This window comes from Mustela putorius, unplaced genomic scaffold (assembly GCF_011764305.1).
Source record: "Mustela putorius furo isolate JIRA1106 unplaced genomic scaffold, ASM1176430v1.1 tig00002118_pilon_pilon_pilon, whole genome shotgun sequence".
NCBI classification, from domain to species: domain Eukaryota; kingdom Metazoa; phylum Chordata; class Mammalia; order Carnivora; family Mustelidae; genus Mustela; species Mustela putorius.
Window position 1 is genome coordinate 84,612 of NW_025421952.1, and position 11,707 is coordinate 96,318.

Below are 11,707 nucleotides of genomic sequence, written 5' to 3' on the forward strand. Positions count from 1 at the left end.
GGCCATTGCAAGGGCACATCGGTACACTTGATTCTGCATGTCACCTCCAAGTGTATTTGCATTATGGGTTTCTAAAGCACCTTGTTCTCCTGGGCCAGAGTTTTATAGCCTTGGAGACCAGGATGCATCTTCTGTTTTAAGGACTATGATGTGGAGAATTGACCAAAGTCACAGTAGAGCTAATGGACCCAAAATTATTTGTCACTCAGGACGAACAGCTGGGCTTATTTTTGCCGCCTCTGCCTCTGCAGGATGGAGCTGCAAAGGTGACCTGCATGGCTTGGTCCCAGAACAATGCCAAGTTTGCGGTCTGCACAATGGACCCAGTGGTGTTGCTATATGATGACATGGGGAGCGGAGAGACAAATTCCCCACCAAACCAGCTACCTTGAAGGTGAAGAGAGTACTCTGTGTGTCAACCTGTTCATGGGGTCTTAGGAATCTGGAAAACTTCCTAACTAACTTCCCCAGCCATCTGCCTAGGAAATGGCCTGCCCCATCTTTTCTCAGGATAAATCCCTCACGCTCAATACAGTCACACAAACACCTTTTCTTCCCTTTTCTCTACCATGTGTGCTCATGACTTTTGTTTTTCTTTTCCATTTTTAACTCGTAGTATGGCAGGAAGAGCTATATGGTGAAGGGCATGGCTTTTTCTCCCGATTCCACTAAAATTGCCATAGGACAGACCGACAGCATCATCTATGTGTACAAGATAGGCGAAGATTGGTGAGGATAGAGACTGGGAGGTGGGGGTGACCTGAAAAAGAAAAAGAAGGGGAAGGCAGGAAGAAATGTCTCACTGGGGAAAGGGGAGAAGAGAAGGTGATGGTCCAAGCTGGGACGTGGAGAGCAAAGGCCTTCCCGAGTCTGTTGCTGATTCCCTATCTGTGCCTGCCTCGTGTTGTGAGATCCCATCCCTGGGGGAATCAGCCTAAGGTCAGCATGAGGACCTGTGATGGGAGCCCTTGGTGACACAGCATCTTTGTTCCTGTTCTAAAACTGCTCGGGCTCCATTTTATGCCTCCTTTCAAGGCTCTTATGGCAGGGTAGGCAACATTAGGGGGAGCAGGGAACGTATCAGGTCTTTTCTTCCCTTCCCCCAGCATCACATGTGGCACTTTCTTTATGAAAGTGTTTTTAAATGTGTTTTCCCTCCTTTTATTTGGCAGGGGTGACAAGAAAGTCATCTGTAAGAAATTCATCCAGACGGTAAAGTTCAGACCTGTCTCGTGGAGATTTGGATGAGCAAACATATATCAATATAGCTACCTGTAAATGTAACCGGAAGTTGCATTTTTCACGTGTCCATCTGACCTTTCCAGCTGAGAGGATGGAGGATGGTGCTGCGTGGCTGCCCCTCCTCCTTGCTTTCCCCCGTGAGCCTGGCTGTGTCCTCTTCTCCGCTTAGGCGACTGGGGCGATGGCAAGTGGCAGGGGTTCAGTTTGTTATAAGTGCGCTGGGCGACATGGACAGGGTTATCCTTTTCATGATTTCCTCCTTGCAGAGTGCTGTCACCTGTCTGCAGTGGCCAGCAGAGCGGCACATCATTGTGTTTTTGGACTGGCTGAAGGGAAGGTAAAGGGGGGAAGAGAAACACAGGAGAGGCTGTGGGTGGGGATAACGGTTCTGGAGAGAGAAATACAGTTAAATGTCTCCCTTAGGGTCAAGTTATATATTGGGGGAGAAAATGGAAGGACCGTTTTTTTTGTTATTTCTTTTTCTTTCCTTAGGATCTGGGTGGGATTGAAAGGAACCTTGTATCCATTTTCCCATTTTCAGGTTTCTTTAGAAAACACTAAAACTAATAAATCATCTACCATCTATGGGACAGATTCTTACATGGTATCACTGACAACAAAGTGAGTAAGGAAGAGCAGTATCCCAAGCTGAGAGACATAGGAAGAAGCGATGGGGAAGTCGGGACTGGGAGACTATAATATGGAAGATGGGGAGGACTGGTAGCAGGGAGCCCAGGTAGGGTAATCTTTGACATAGAAGTGTGATTTCTTGGTGAGTCAGAGTAATGAATTTATTTCATTTGAGCTATGAGGGAGCAAGGCCATTGCAAGGGCCCATCGGTCCACTTCATTCTGTGAGTCACCTCGAAGTGTATTTGCATTATGGGTTTCTAAAGCACCTTGTTCTCCTGGGCCAGAGGTTTATAGCTGTGGAGACCAGGGTGCATCTTTTGTTTTAAGGACTATGATGTGGAGAATTGATCAAAGTCACAGTAGAGCTAAAGGAACCAAAATTCTTTTGTCACTCTAGACGAACAGCTGCGCTTATTTTTGCCCCCTCTGCCTCTGCAGGATGGAGCTGCAAAGGTGACTTGCATGGCTTGGTCCCAGAACAATGCCAAGTTGGCGGTCTGCACAGTGTACCGAGTGGTGGTGCTATATGATGAACACGGGGAGCGGAGAGATAAATTCTCCACCAAACCAGCTGACATGAAGGTGAAGAGAGTACTCTGTGTGTCAACCTGTTCATGGGGTCTGTAGTCTCATTGGAGACTATAATATGGAAGATGGGGTGGACTGGTAGCAGGGAGCCCAGGTAGGGTAATGTTTGACACAGAAGCAGGATTTCTTGGGGAGACAGAGTAATCTCTTCCTCTTCTTCTCCCTCTTCCTTTTAATTCACTCACTTGTTTAGTTCCTCTGGGAAAGGAATTCTCTCTGGTCATGCAGATGGCACCATTGTTAGGTATTTCTTCGAAGATGAAGGCTCTGGAGAGTCACGGGTATGACGAAAGGATGCTGTGAGATGGGGGTAAAGAAATCCAAGATCCCTCCTAGGGGAGGTTGAACATTAAGATTGAGGTGGTTGGCGGGGGCACATTTAGATGCATTCACAGAGAAGATTTTTATTCGGGAGGCCACAGCTTAATATTTGTGGGCAATGAGGAATCGAGGGGATAGGATTCTGAGAGTAAGGGAAAGTGAAAATTATTATCTATGTAAAAAGTGTATTTATATGTATAAATCATTTAAAAAAGTCATTCTCAAGAGAGGAAAGGGAAAAGGTGGGGGATACAAGGAATGTTTATGTTTTACTTGATGTAATTCTCTATTGTTTGAAGAACTTTCCTTAAGAATTACTCATAGAGGGGTTCCTGGCTGGCTCAGTTGGTGGATCATGTGACTCTTGATCTCAGGGTTGTGAGTTTGAGTACCACATTAGGTGTAGAGATGCCTTAAATGACTAAAATTTTAAAAAGAAAGAAAAAGAAAGAAAGTAACCCCTTTCTGCCTGGATGGCTTTCTGCAAACTAGGAAAATTCTGGCCTTAGCCTACAGCACTCTCCTCCTGAAACTAGAGAATCTCTTCTTCCCTTTTGACTCCAACCTAAAAATATGACATTAAAGGCAGGAAAGAGAAATTCGTACTTTATTGGAAGCCAAAAGAGTTTAAAAAAAAAGAATTACTCATGTAATAATTAAATTTATTTCTTCTGTAAAGAAAGAGTTGTATGCTCCATGTGGACCTACCCAGTGTTAGATAATGTAGGATATGTCCCTTTGGGGGCCTTATAGGTGTTTACTAAAGAACTCAACATACAAGCCTTTTGAGGTTTCCTCTTGCGGACAATGTCAGACGTGTGTGTGTATGTCATACATACGTGTGTAAGAGTATAAAACCTAACGACAGTTTGTGAAGTTGTCTAGATTAGGATGTGCTTGGGTGGGAAAATGTTGGAAGATTTATACAGGGTATAAATTTTTCCTAGAAAGGAAGAACCTCTGGCTGAGGCTGTCAGAGTCAGAGCGATTGGAACCCTTTACTTCTGTCTTAGGGGAAGTCGGTTATCCACCCATGCCCGCCCTATGCCTTGGCTTGGGCAACCAACAGCATCGTGGCTGCAGGCTGTGATCGCAGAATTGTAGCCTATGGAAAGGAAGGCCACGTGCTACAAACTTTTGATTACAGCCGTGACCCTCAGGAGCGGGAGTTCACCACCGCTGCTGCAAGCCCTGGGGGCCAGTCTGTTGTGTTGGGAAGTTATGACAGGTGGGTCCCTTTCCATATGCATCTTCTGCCTACTTTCCCTGTGTACACTTGCTCTAGCCCACTTATTTTCAACCAGAGTGGGAGAATGGTTGGAAAGCAAGTATAGGTTTGAAGAGATCCTCAGGTTTTAATTCACTCACTTCCCTTTTCCTGCTCCCACCATCTGTTGGGACTCTGGCAGTTCCACAATACACCAGGATTTTGTGTCTCTGTGCCTCTGCCTGGGACTCCACAGTGGAATTCATCTCCACTCTCTTTGTATTACCGTTACCTCTTTTCAGACCACTGGCTCAGTGTTTGTCGCATGATATTACACTTTTGTGTTTATAGTTAACTGGCTAAACTGAAATGCCCATGAGAAGAGGGCCTATTCGCTTTTGTTTTTTTTTTTTTTTTTTTTTTTGAAATCTCCGGTGGCTAAATTAGCATCCAGTACATAATGTATGCTTAAGTGTTTGGTGAAGGAAAGAAGGAAGGAAGGGATGGATGATGGAAGGGTGAATTAAATAAATAAAATAAATAAAGGGCCCCGGTCCCCTCACATCAGCTTTATTAGTCCTGTCCTTTTATCCCCTTCGATGTCATCTGGGTCTCTTCCTTCTGTTTTCTGTTTCTTTTTTCCTTCTTTCTCCCTTGCTAACAGCTCATTTTTCTCACCAGCCATGATCTCCTTTTGTTTTTTTCCCCACTCCTATCGCTCTCACCCCATTTTACTTTTGGCTTGATTTTCCCACCTTCCTTCCTTTGAACCTTTGTGTCCTCTCCTATGAGATTCCCTAGCATGTGTGTGTTCTCTCTCACTTCCTCTCTTCTCTACTACAGCGAGACTCATTGCCTTCTGTTACGCACCCATTTCCACCCTTTTGCTCAGTCTCCATCTCTTCTGAAATCCACCTCCTTAATTTCAGACCTCGGGTACTCAACTGGAGCCCTCGAAGAAGCATCTGGGAAGAGGCAAAGCGCAAGGAGATTGCCAACGTATATACCGTCACTGCCTTGGCCTGGAAACGGGATGGCTCATGACTCTGTGCGGTGCGTTTTACTAGTAATCCCTTTCTGCCTGGGTGACTTTCTCCAACCTAGGAAAAATCCCCGGCCTTAGCCTAAAGCACTCTCCCTGAAACTAGAGACTCTCTTCTTCCCTTTTGACTTCAACCTAAAAATAGGACATTAACGGCAGGAAAGAGAAATTCACACTTTATGGGAAGCCAAAAGAGACAAAGAATTCTGTAGGCAGGGCTGATTTCTCCCTTTCCTCCCATCACTATCCTGGCGTCCTGTGAGTGCCACCTCTTTCCATCTGGTACTTCCCCAAACTGCCAGCCCTTTTACTGCTAACTCTTTCCTAGATTCTAGAACTTGGGTTTCAAGGGTGTCTCCAGATATCCTTCTGATGCCTGTTACCTTTTATGTTGTCGCTTTCCCTTCTAGGGCACACTCTGGTGGAGTGAAACAGTTTGACTGCTGCCTCCGGAGAAGCATTTACAAGAATGAGTTTGAGTTGACATGTGTGGGACCTAGCCAGGTAAGCAGCTGATAGCCTGCTGCACCAAAATCTCCTTCTGGACACTGCCACAGTGCCAAATTGAACCCCTGGCAGAGCTGTTCTGGAGAACAGAGTGTATCAGGCAACTCTTTGGCAACTTTCCTGCTATAGCCCTTCCCGTTTATTGTAAGAAAAGATTTAAACACCAAATTGAAGGGGTACAGAGATCGCCACTTCCATCTTCCTGGTTTAAAACTTTACTACCTGGGGCGCCTGGATAGCTCAGTCTTAAGTGTCAGACTCTTGATTTCAGCTCACGCCATGATCTCAGGCTTGTGAGATCAAGCACCCCGAGGGGCTCCACGCTGGGCATGGAGTCTGTTGAAGATTCTCTCTTTCCCTCTCCCTCTGCCCCACCCGTGTCTCCATCCCTCTCTAAAACAAAACAGAAAAAGCTTTATTACCTGTATGTTGTTAACTGGAGAGTTTAGAATTATGCAGGTGCATGACATTGCTTTAGGGCCTCTGAACTCACCGTGTATGACATTGCAAGGTAATTTCTTAGTTCCTGAGCCCACTTTTCTGTTTTCTCTTCCTCTGTCCTTTTTTCCTTCCATTTATTATTCATTGGTTCCTTCATTCTTTTTCTCTTTTTTAAAATTTTGTTCACTTATTTGACAGAGTGTCCGCACAGGATCAGGGGAACGCCAGAGGGAGAGGGAGCACAAGCTGGATGATGATATGATCCGCCTGGTAGGGAAGCACCACCCAGATCTCCTCAGTGACACACACCTACGCCTGGGCAAGGTGAGCCCTTCTCCGGTCTCGGCCATCTCTTCCCCGAACAGGCCCCACGTCCCCCTCGCCCCATCCTGACCCTCCTTTCGCCAGGAGCTGGAGGCTGAAGGCCGACTGCAGGAGGAGGCCGAGTATCACTACCTCGAGGCTCAGGAGTGGAAGGCAACAGTGAACATGGACCGGTCCAATGGGCTTTGGGAGGAGGCCTACCGGGTAAGGAGTCCAGGTCACTCTGGGGACACGCCCGTCCCTCTTCCCCACTCTCAAGTGACGCATTCTGAACTGGTCGTGGGTCTCTTTGAAAAAACACCCATACCGACAGGCAAAATTTCACATGCGGTAGGAGGGGTCTGTGGACTACCTGAAGTCCATCCTTGGACCCTGAGCAGGCTAAGGCTAACAGACCCCAAAAACTGAGCCATATCCCTGTTCTAGTAGAAAGACCTGACCTTTGTCAACGCTGCAGTCCGGTCAGAGAGGGGAAGGGAGCAGCCCTGTGGCCCTGCATGGGAGGATTGCCAAATGGCTTTGCTTCACAGGTTCCCAAGGCTCACAGAGGAGCTGATGCCCACAAGCACGTGGCCTATCTGTGGGCAAAGAGCCTGGGAGGAGCATCCTCAGTGAGACTGCTCACTAAGCTCGGACTCCAGGCAGCTGCCGTGGACCACGCCGCCGACAACTGATGAGGCCCCACGGCTTCTCTCCCCTGGACCCTTTCGAGACAGAGCTTCTACATAGACAAGGAAAACGGCTGTATAGCTGAGAAGTGTTTCTGAAAATGGAGGCAGGAAGTGAAGAAATCCTTGGAAGAACGTGATGGAGAGGCAAGGAATGAATCAGTAGCTCTGCCCCTGTTCCCCGGGGCCTCAGAACAGTGTTTAGCTGTTCTAAGAAGATGGAAAGTGATCCGCGTTTTTCCTTCTTTTTCAAAAAGACCTTTTTAAGCAATTACTATAGCCAGTGTGGGGCTTGAACTCAACCTCAGATCAAGGGTCCCTCATTCTACAGACTGAGCCAGGCAGGTGCCCCAGAGAGAAGAGCTTTTAAAGTGAAGGTGCACTAAGCCAGTAATTGACTTCTGAGTAACAGAAGTGGGCTTCTGTTAAATGCAAAAAGAGCTTTTCTTAAGCAAATGTTACAAAGACCAGTAATAATCCTGCATGGAGTCAGATGGCTGAGGGTAGTCAATGTTTTAGAGAGACAGTTTTTCTGCTAGTATAAATGTGGCTCAGGAGGAAGTGGTGGAGAACCCGGCGCCCTTGCTCCCGAGGCAGAGTAGTGCTGGGAGGCTCACTGCGGTCCCCTGCCTCACGCCCATCCCATTCCTTTATGCCCACTGGTCGCAGGAAGCACAGGCTTTTCCAAGTGTCCCCTGACCCCGTCCTCCTTTACGTGTCTGTGTGCTTCTGTGTCACTTCACATGGGTTGTCTTCTCAGTCTGTTCTTTCCCTCCCCTGGCCCCGTCTCTACCCTATTTGTTTTCTCTTGCCCTGCTCCGCCTCTTATAAAATGAAAGTACTGAGTAGGCAGACCTTACCTACACCTTCCATTTCAGCTCATTTGAATTTGCTTTTGAACTCTCCCGGCTGGCCCTCAAGCACAAAACCCCTGAGATGCATCTCCCATATGCTATGTACCTGCTCCTCCTCCCTTGCTTTTAACCTGGACCTCCTCCTGTCTCCCGGCTGCCATGATGGCAATCTGCTTCTGATCGTGTGCGGCTGCCCTTCTGTCCCTACAGGGTAAATTTGAAGAGGCCAAAGCTGAATTCATCAGGGCTGGTACGCCCAAGGAAGCAGCCCTCATGTGAGTTACCCGTCAATTCCTTACACCCGTCCTCCCCCACCGCAGCCCCAGGACCTGGCATGGCCACCTTCACCTGAACCTAGTACCAATAAATCTTCTACCCCCCTCTGATATGGCTGTCTGTCTCCCACTATTGAGGCCTCAGTCCTGTGCTGAGCCTCCCGTGTCCTCTTCTGGGAGCAGGTTCGTCCATAACCAGGCCTGGGAAGCAGCTCAGCAAGTGGCCGAGGCCCACGATCCTGACACTGTCGCCGAGGCGCTTGTGGGGCAGGCCTGGGGGGCCTTGGAGGAGAAGGACATTCAGAAAGCAGAAGGGCTGCTGCTTCGGGCCCAGAGACCGGGCCTGCCCATCAATTATTATGAGGTAGGGCAAGAGAATGTAATGTAAGAACCCACAGAGCACTACACTAACCAATACTACTGGGAAAGATCCAGAGAGTTAGCACTGGAGAGGGGGAAGGAGACAAGGAGGAGAAGAGAGGTGCAAGGACCCTAGGGATCCGTGGCCCATAGTATAGAGCACCTGTGTGGCAGTGGGAAGGTGTCATGCCGGCCTCTGCCTTCCTGATACCTGGAAATCTGAGCAGGAGGCTGGATTATGGAGCGACGCTCTGTGGATCTACAAGGACTATGTGCGGGGTCAGCTGGAGGTTCTGAGGGAAGAGTATGAGCGGGAGGCTACCAAGAAAGGGGCCAGGTATGACGCCAGGAAGCAGCAAGTGTGGGCAGGGCTGGAGCTTGGGTCACAAGGTGCACGGCATAGGCCACGCTGCCCAGCTTGTCCTGGTCACGTGTACTCTCATCTCAGGGGCATGGAGGGGCTCGTGGACCAAGCTCGCCAGTGGGAGCAGGCTGGAGAGTATAGCCGTGCCGTCGACTGCTACCTCAAGGTGCGGGGCTCAGGCAGCAGCAGCCTGGTGGAAAAGTGCTGGATGAAGGTGAGGCGGGCTCCACCCTTCCCTGGCCGCCCACTTCCCGGACCACCCTCACAGCCAGCATTCCTCCTCAGACATTGCTTTTTCCTCCTGGGCCTCTCATTTTCGCTCAGGCGACAGGTACCTGCTGAGTGCTTGCTAGATGCTAGAGCCAGAACTATGAAAACTATAAAAGGGGATCTGAGGCAGAACGCCTAACAGACTGAAATTGGGGGAAGTTGGACACCACTGTGGCTCAGCTAATTGAGTACCCCTCGGTGAAGATAAAGGATGTGATTTGAAGTGGAGTTCAGAGGCGGGTGAGGTCCCGACTGAGAGGGAGGGAGGCTCTGTGAGGGAGGGGGGCAGACCTGGGACCAGAGCTGGAAGGGCAAATCCAGAGGCCGGAGCTGGGGCCAGAAGGAAGCCAGGAAGAAAGCAGAGTCTCCTCCTCTACATGAAAGCTCCTAAAGAGAAGAATCTAGCCGGTTAAGCCAAGTCAGTAGGTTTCATCAATTCCTAAACATATATATAATCACATTTTATTATCTTAGAAATTGGGTTGCATATCAAGTTTTATATATTTTTTTAAATTTTTATTTATTTATTTGACACAGAGAGAGAGATCACAAGTAGGCAGAGAGGCAGGCAGAGAGAGAGGGTGAAGCAGGCTCCCTGCTGAGCAGAGAGCCTGATGCAGGGCTCCATCCCAGGACCCTGAGATCATGACCCAAGCTGAAGGCAGAGGGTTAATTCGCTGAGCCATTCAGGCGCCCCTGCATGTGAAGTTTTAAATGATGTATCTGGGGTACCTGGGTGACTTGGTGGGTAAAGCATCTGACTCTTATTAATTTTCGGCTCAGCACATGAACTAGGATTGTGAGATCAAGTTCTGCATTGGGCTCTGTACTAGGTGCGGATCTGCCTTAGATTCGCTCTTCTTCTCCCTCTGCCCCACCCCACTCGTGCTATCTAAAACAAAGTAAATGATGCATCTTTGATTCAGAGAAATACGGTATTAGGAGTTTGAGGGGGATGTGGATTCAGAGCTGCAGATCCTAGATCTCAAGGTCTGCATCTGCCTGGCAGCTTCCTAGGGGGCTGTGGCTGGAGTGAGTCACGTGACACAACTCCTTCCTCTGAGACCCCGCCAAGGGAAGCTGTAGGTGGGGTTTAGAGCCCCAAACATGGCTTCAGGGCCCCTTCCTCCTGTTCCATCCCTTTGCGCGACACCCAATATCCCTTCACCCTCCGTTCCCCCCTCCAGCAAGACGAGTGGGCTTTCTAGGTGGAGATCAATTATCGCCCCTTTATTTACTTAGAGAAATTACAGACCCATTCCCACCTCCCTTCCGCCAGGTAGAGCGGCATAGAAGCTCTGAGTGCTGAGGGTGCTGGTATCAAAGGCAGTGGCCAAGCAGGAAAGAAGCCACCAAAGGGGCAGGTCGGTGAAGGCTTGATCCAGTCAGTGAATAATGGGGACGAATCTCTTCTCATCTGTTAGCTGCAGGCCTCTAAACTTGGCCTGTTTTGGAGTATTTTGTGTGTGGTCCCTAGGAGACGTGTTTGAGGAGCCCTTGCAATTTTCAGACAGATTGTGTCTGAGCCACTCCCTGGGGCAGCTGTGTTGGAGTCTCTCCTTAGCGGGACTGTGATGGGTTCTCGCAGAGAGATGGGTTTTCCCACACCAACTGTACTGGCCCCTTTCAGACTGGTTCTGTTGGTTCTGCTCAGAATGACTGTCTCTGTTCCTCACAGAGGGACTACAGTGAGTTCTCTCTGAGAAACTGCGACCAATCTTCTCAGAGGGTCTGTGCTGTCTTCTTTCAATAGGGCTATGTCCTCTCACCTCCAAGACATGGAGATGGATTTTCCCACATGAACTGTACTGGCCCCTTTTAAATTGGTTCTGTTGGCTCTGCTCAGAATGACTGTATCTGTTCCTCTCAGAGGGACCGCATCCACTTCTTTCAGAGGGACTACAATGATTTGTCTCTGAGGAACTGCAACCACTCCTCTCAGAGGGCCTGTGCTGTCTTCCCTCAGTAGGGATGAGTCTTCTCACCTCCAAGACACGGAGATAAGTTTTTCCCACATGAACTGTACTGGGCCCCTTTCAAATTGGTTCTGTTGGCTCTGCTCAGAATGACTGTGTCTGTTCCTCTCAGAGGGACTGTGTCCATTTCTTTCAGGCAGACTACCATGAGTTCTATCTGAGGAACTGCGACCACTCGTCTCAGAAGCCCTGTGCTGTCTCTCCTCAGTAGGGCTCTGTCCTCTTCACCTCAAGAAACGGAGATAAGTTTTCCCACATGAACTGTACTGGCCCCTTTCAAATTGGTTTCTGTTGGCTCTGCTCAGAATGACTGTCTCTGTTCCTCTCAGAGGGAATTCTTTCATTTCGTTCAGAGGGACTACAGTGAGTTCTATCTGAGGAACTGCGACCACTCCTCTCAGAGGACCTGTGCTGTCTTCCCTCAGTAGGGCTGTGTCCTCTCACCTCCAAGAAACGGAGATAGGTTTTCCCACATGAACTGTACGGGCCCCTTTCAAATTGGTTTCTGTTGGCTCTGCTCAGAATGACTGTGTCTGTTCCTCTCAAAGGGACTGCTTCGATTTCTTTCAACGGACTACAGTGAGTTCTATCTGAGGAACTGCGACCACTCCTCTCAGAGGGCCTGTACTGTCTTC

General features: G+C 48.8%; 1 protein-coding gene and 1 pseudogene across 2 annotated transcripts; both read left to right on the top strand.

Moving 5' to 3' along the window:
• The first annotated feature begins 256 nt into the window (after nt 1-256).
• On the top strand, nt 257-6,422 carry LOC123394267 (annotated as a pseudogene).
• A 1,429-nt stretch (nt 6,423-7,851) lies between these two features.
• LOC123394266 (intraflagellar transport protein 172 homolog) lies at nt 7,852-10,925 on the top strand. Of its 2 annotated transcripts, none has more exons than XM_045088019.1 (5): nt 7,852-8,102; nt 8,286-8,466; nt 8,690-8,799; nt 8,911-9,040; nt 10,376-10,925. In XM_045088019.1, coding segments are annotated over exons 1-5 (453 nt in total). In that variant the 5' UTR covers nt 7,852-8,100; the 3' UTR covers nt 10,406-10,925. The 2 variants fall into 2 exon arrangements, with proteins under 2 accessions (XP_044943954.1, XP_044943955.1); XM_045088020.1 differs by lacking the exon at nt 10,376-10,925 and adding an exon at nt 9,151-9,276.
• Nucleotides 10,926-11,707: the final 782 nt, after the last annotated feature.

Bases quoted from the DNA above. Each gene is read 5' to 3' on its own strand.
- LOC123394266 (XM_045088019.1), top strand. The intron at 8,467-8,689 runs GTAGGGCAAGAG...AAATCTGAGCAG, and splicing joins TGCCCATCAATTATTATGAG to GAGGCTGGATTATGGAGCGA. The intron at 8,800-8,910 runs GTATGACGCCAG...CTCTCATCTCAG, and splicing joins GCTACCAAGAAAGGGGCCAG to GGGCATGGAGGGGCTCGTGG.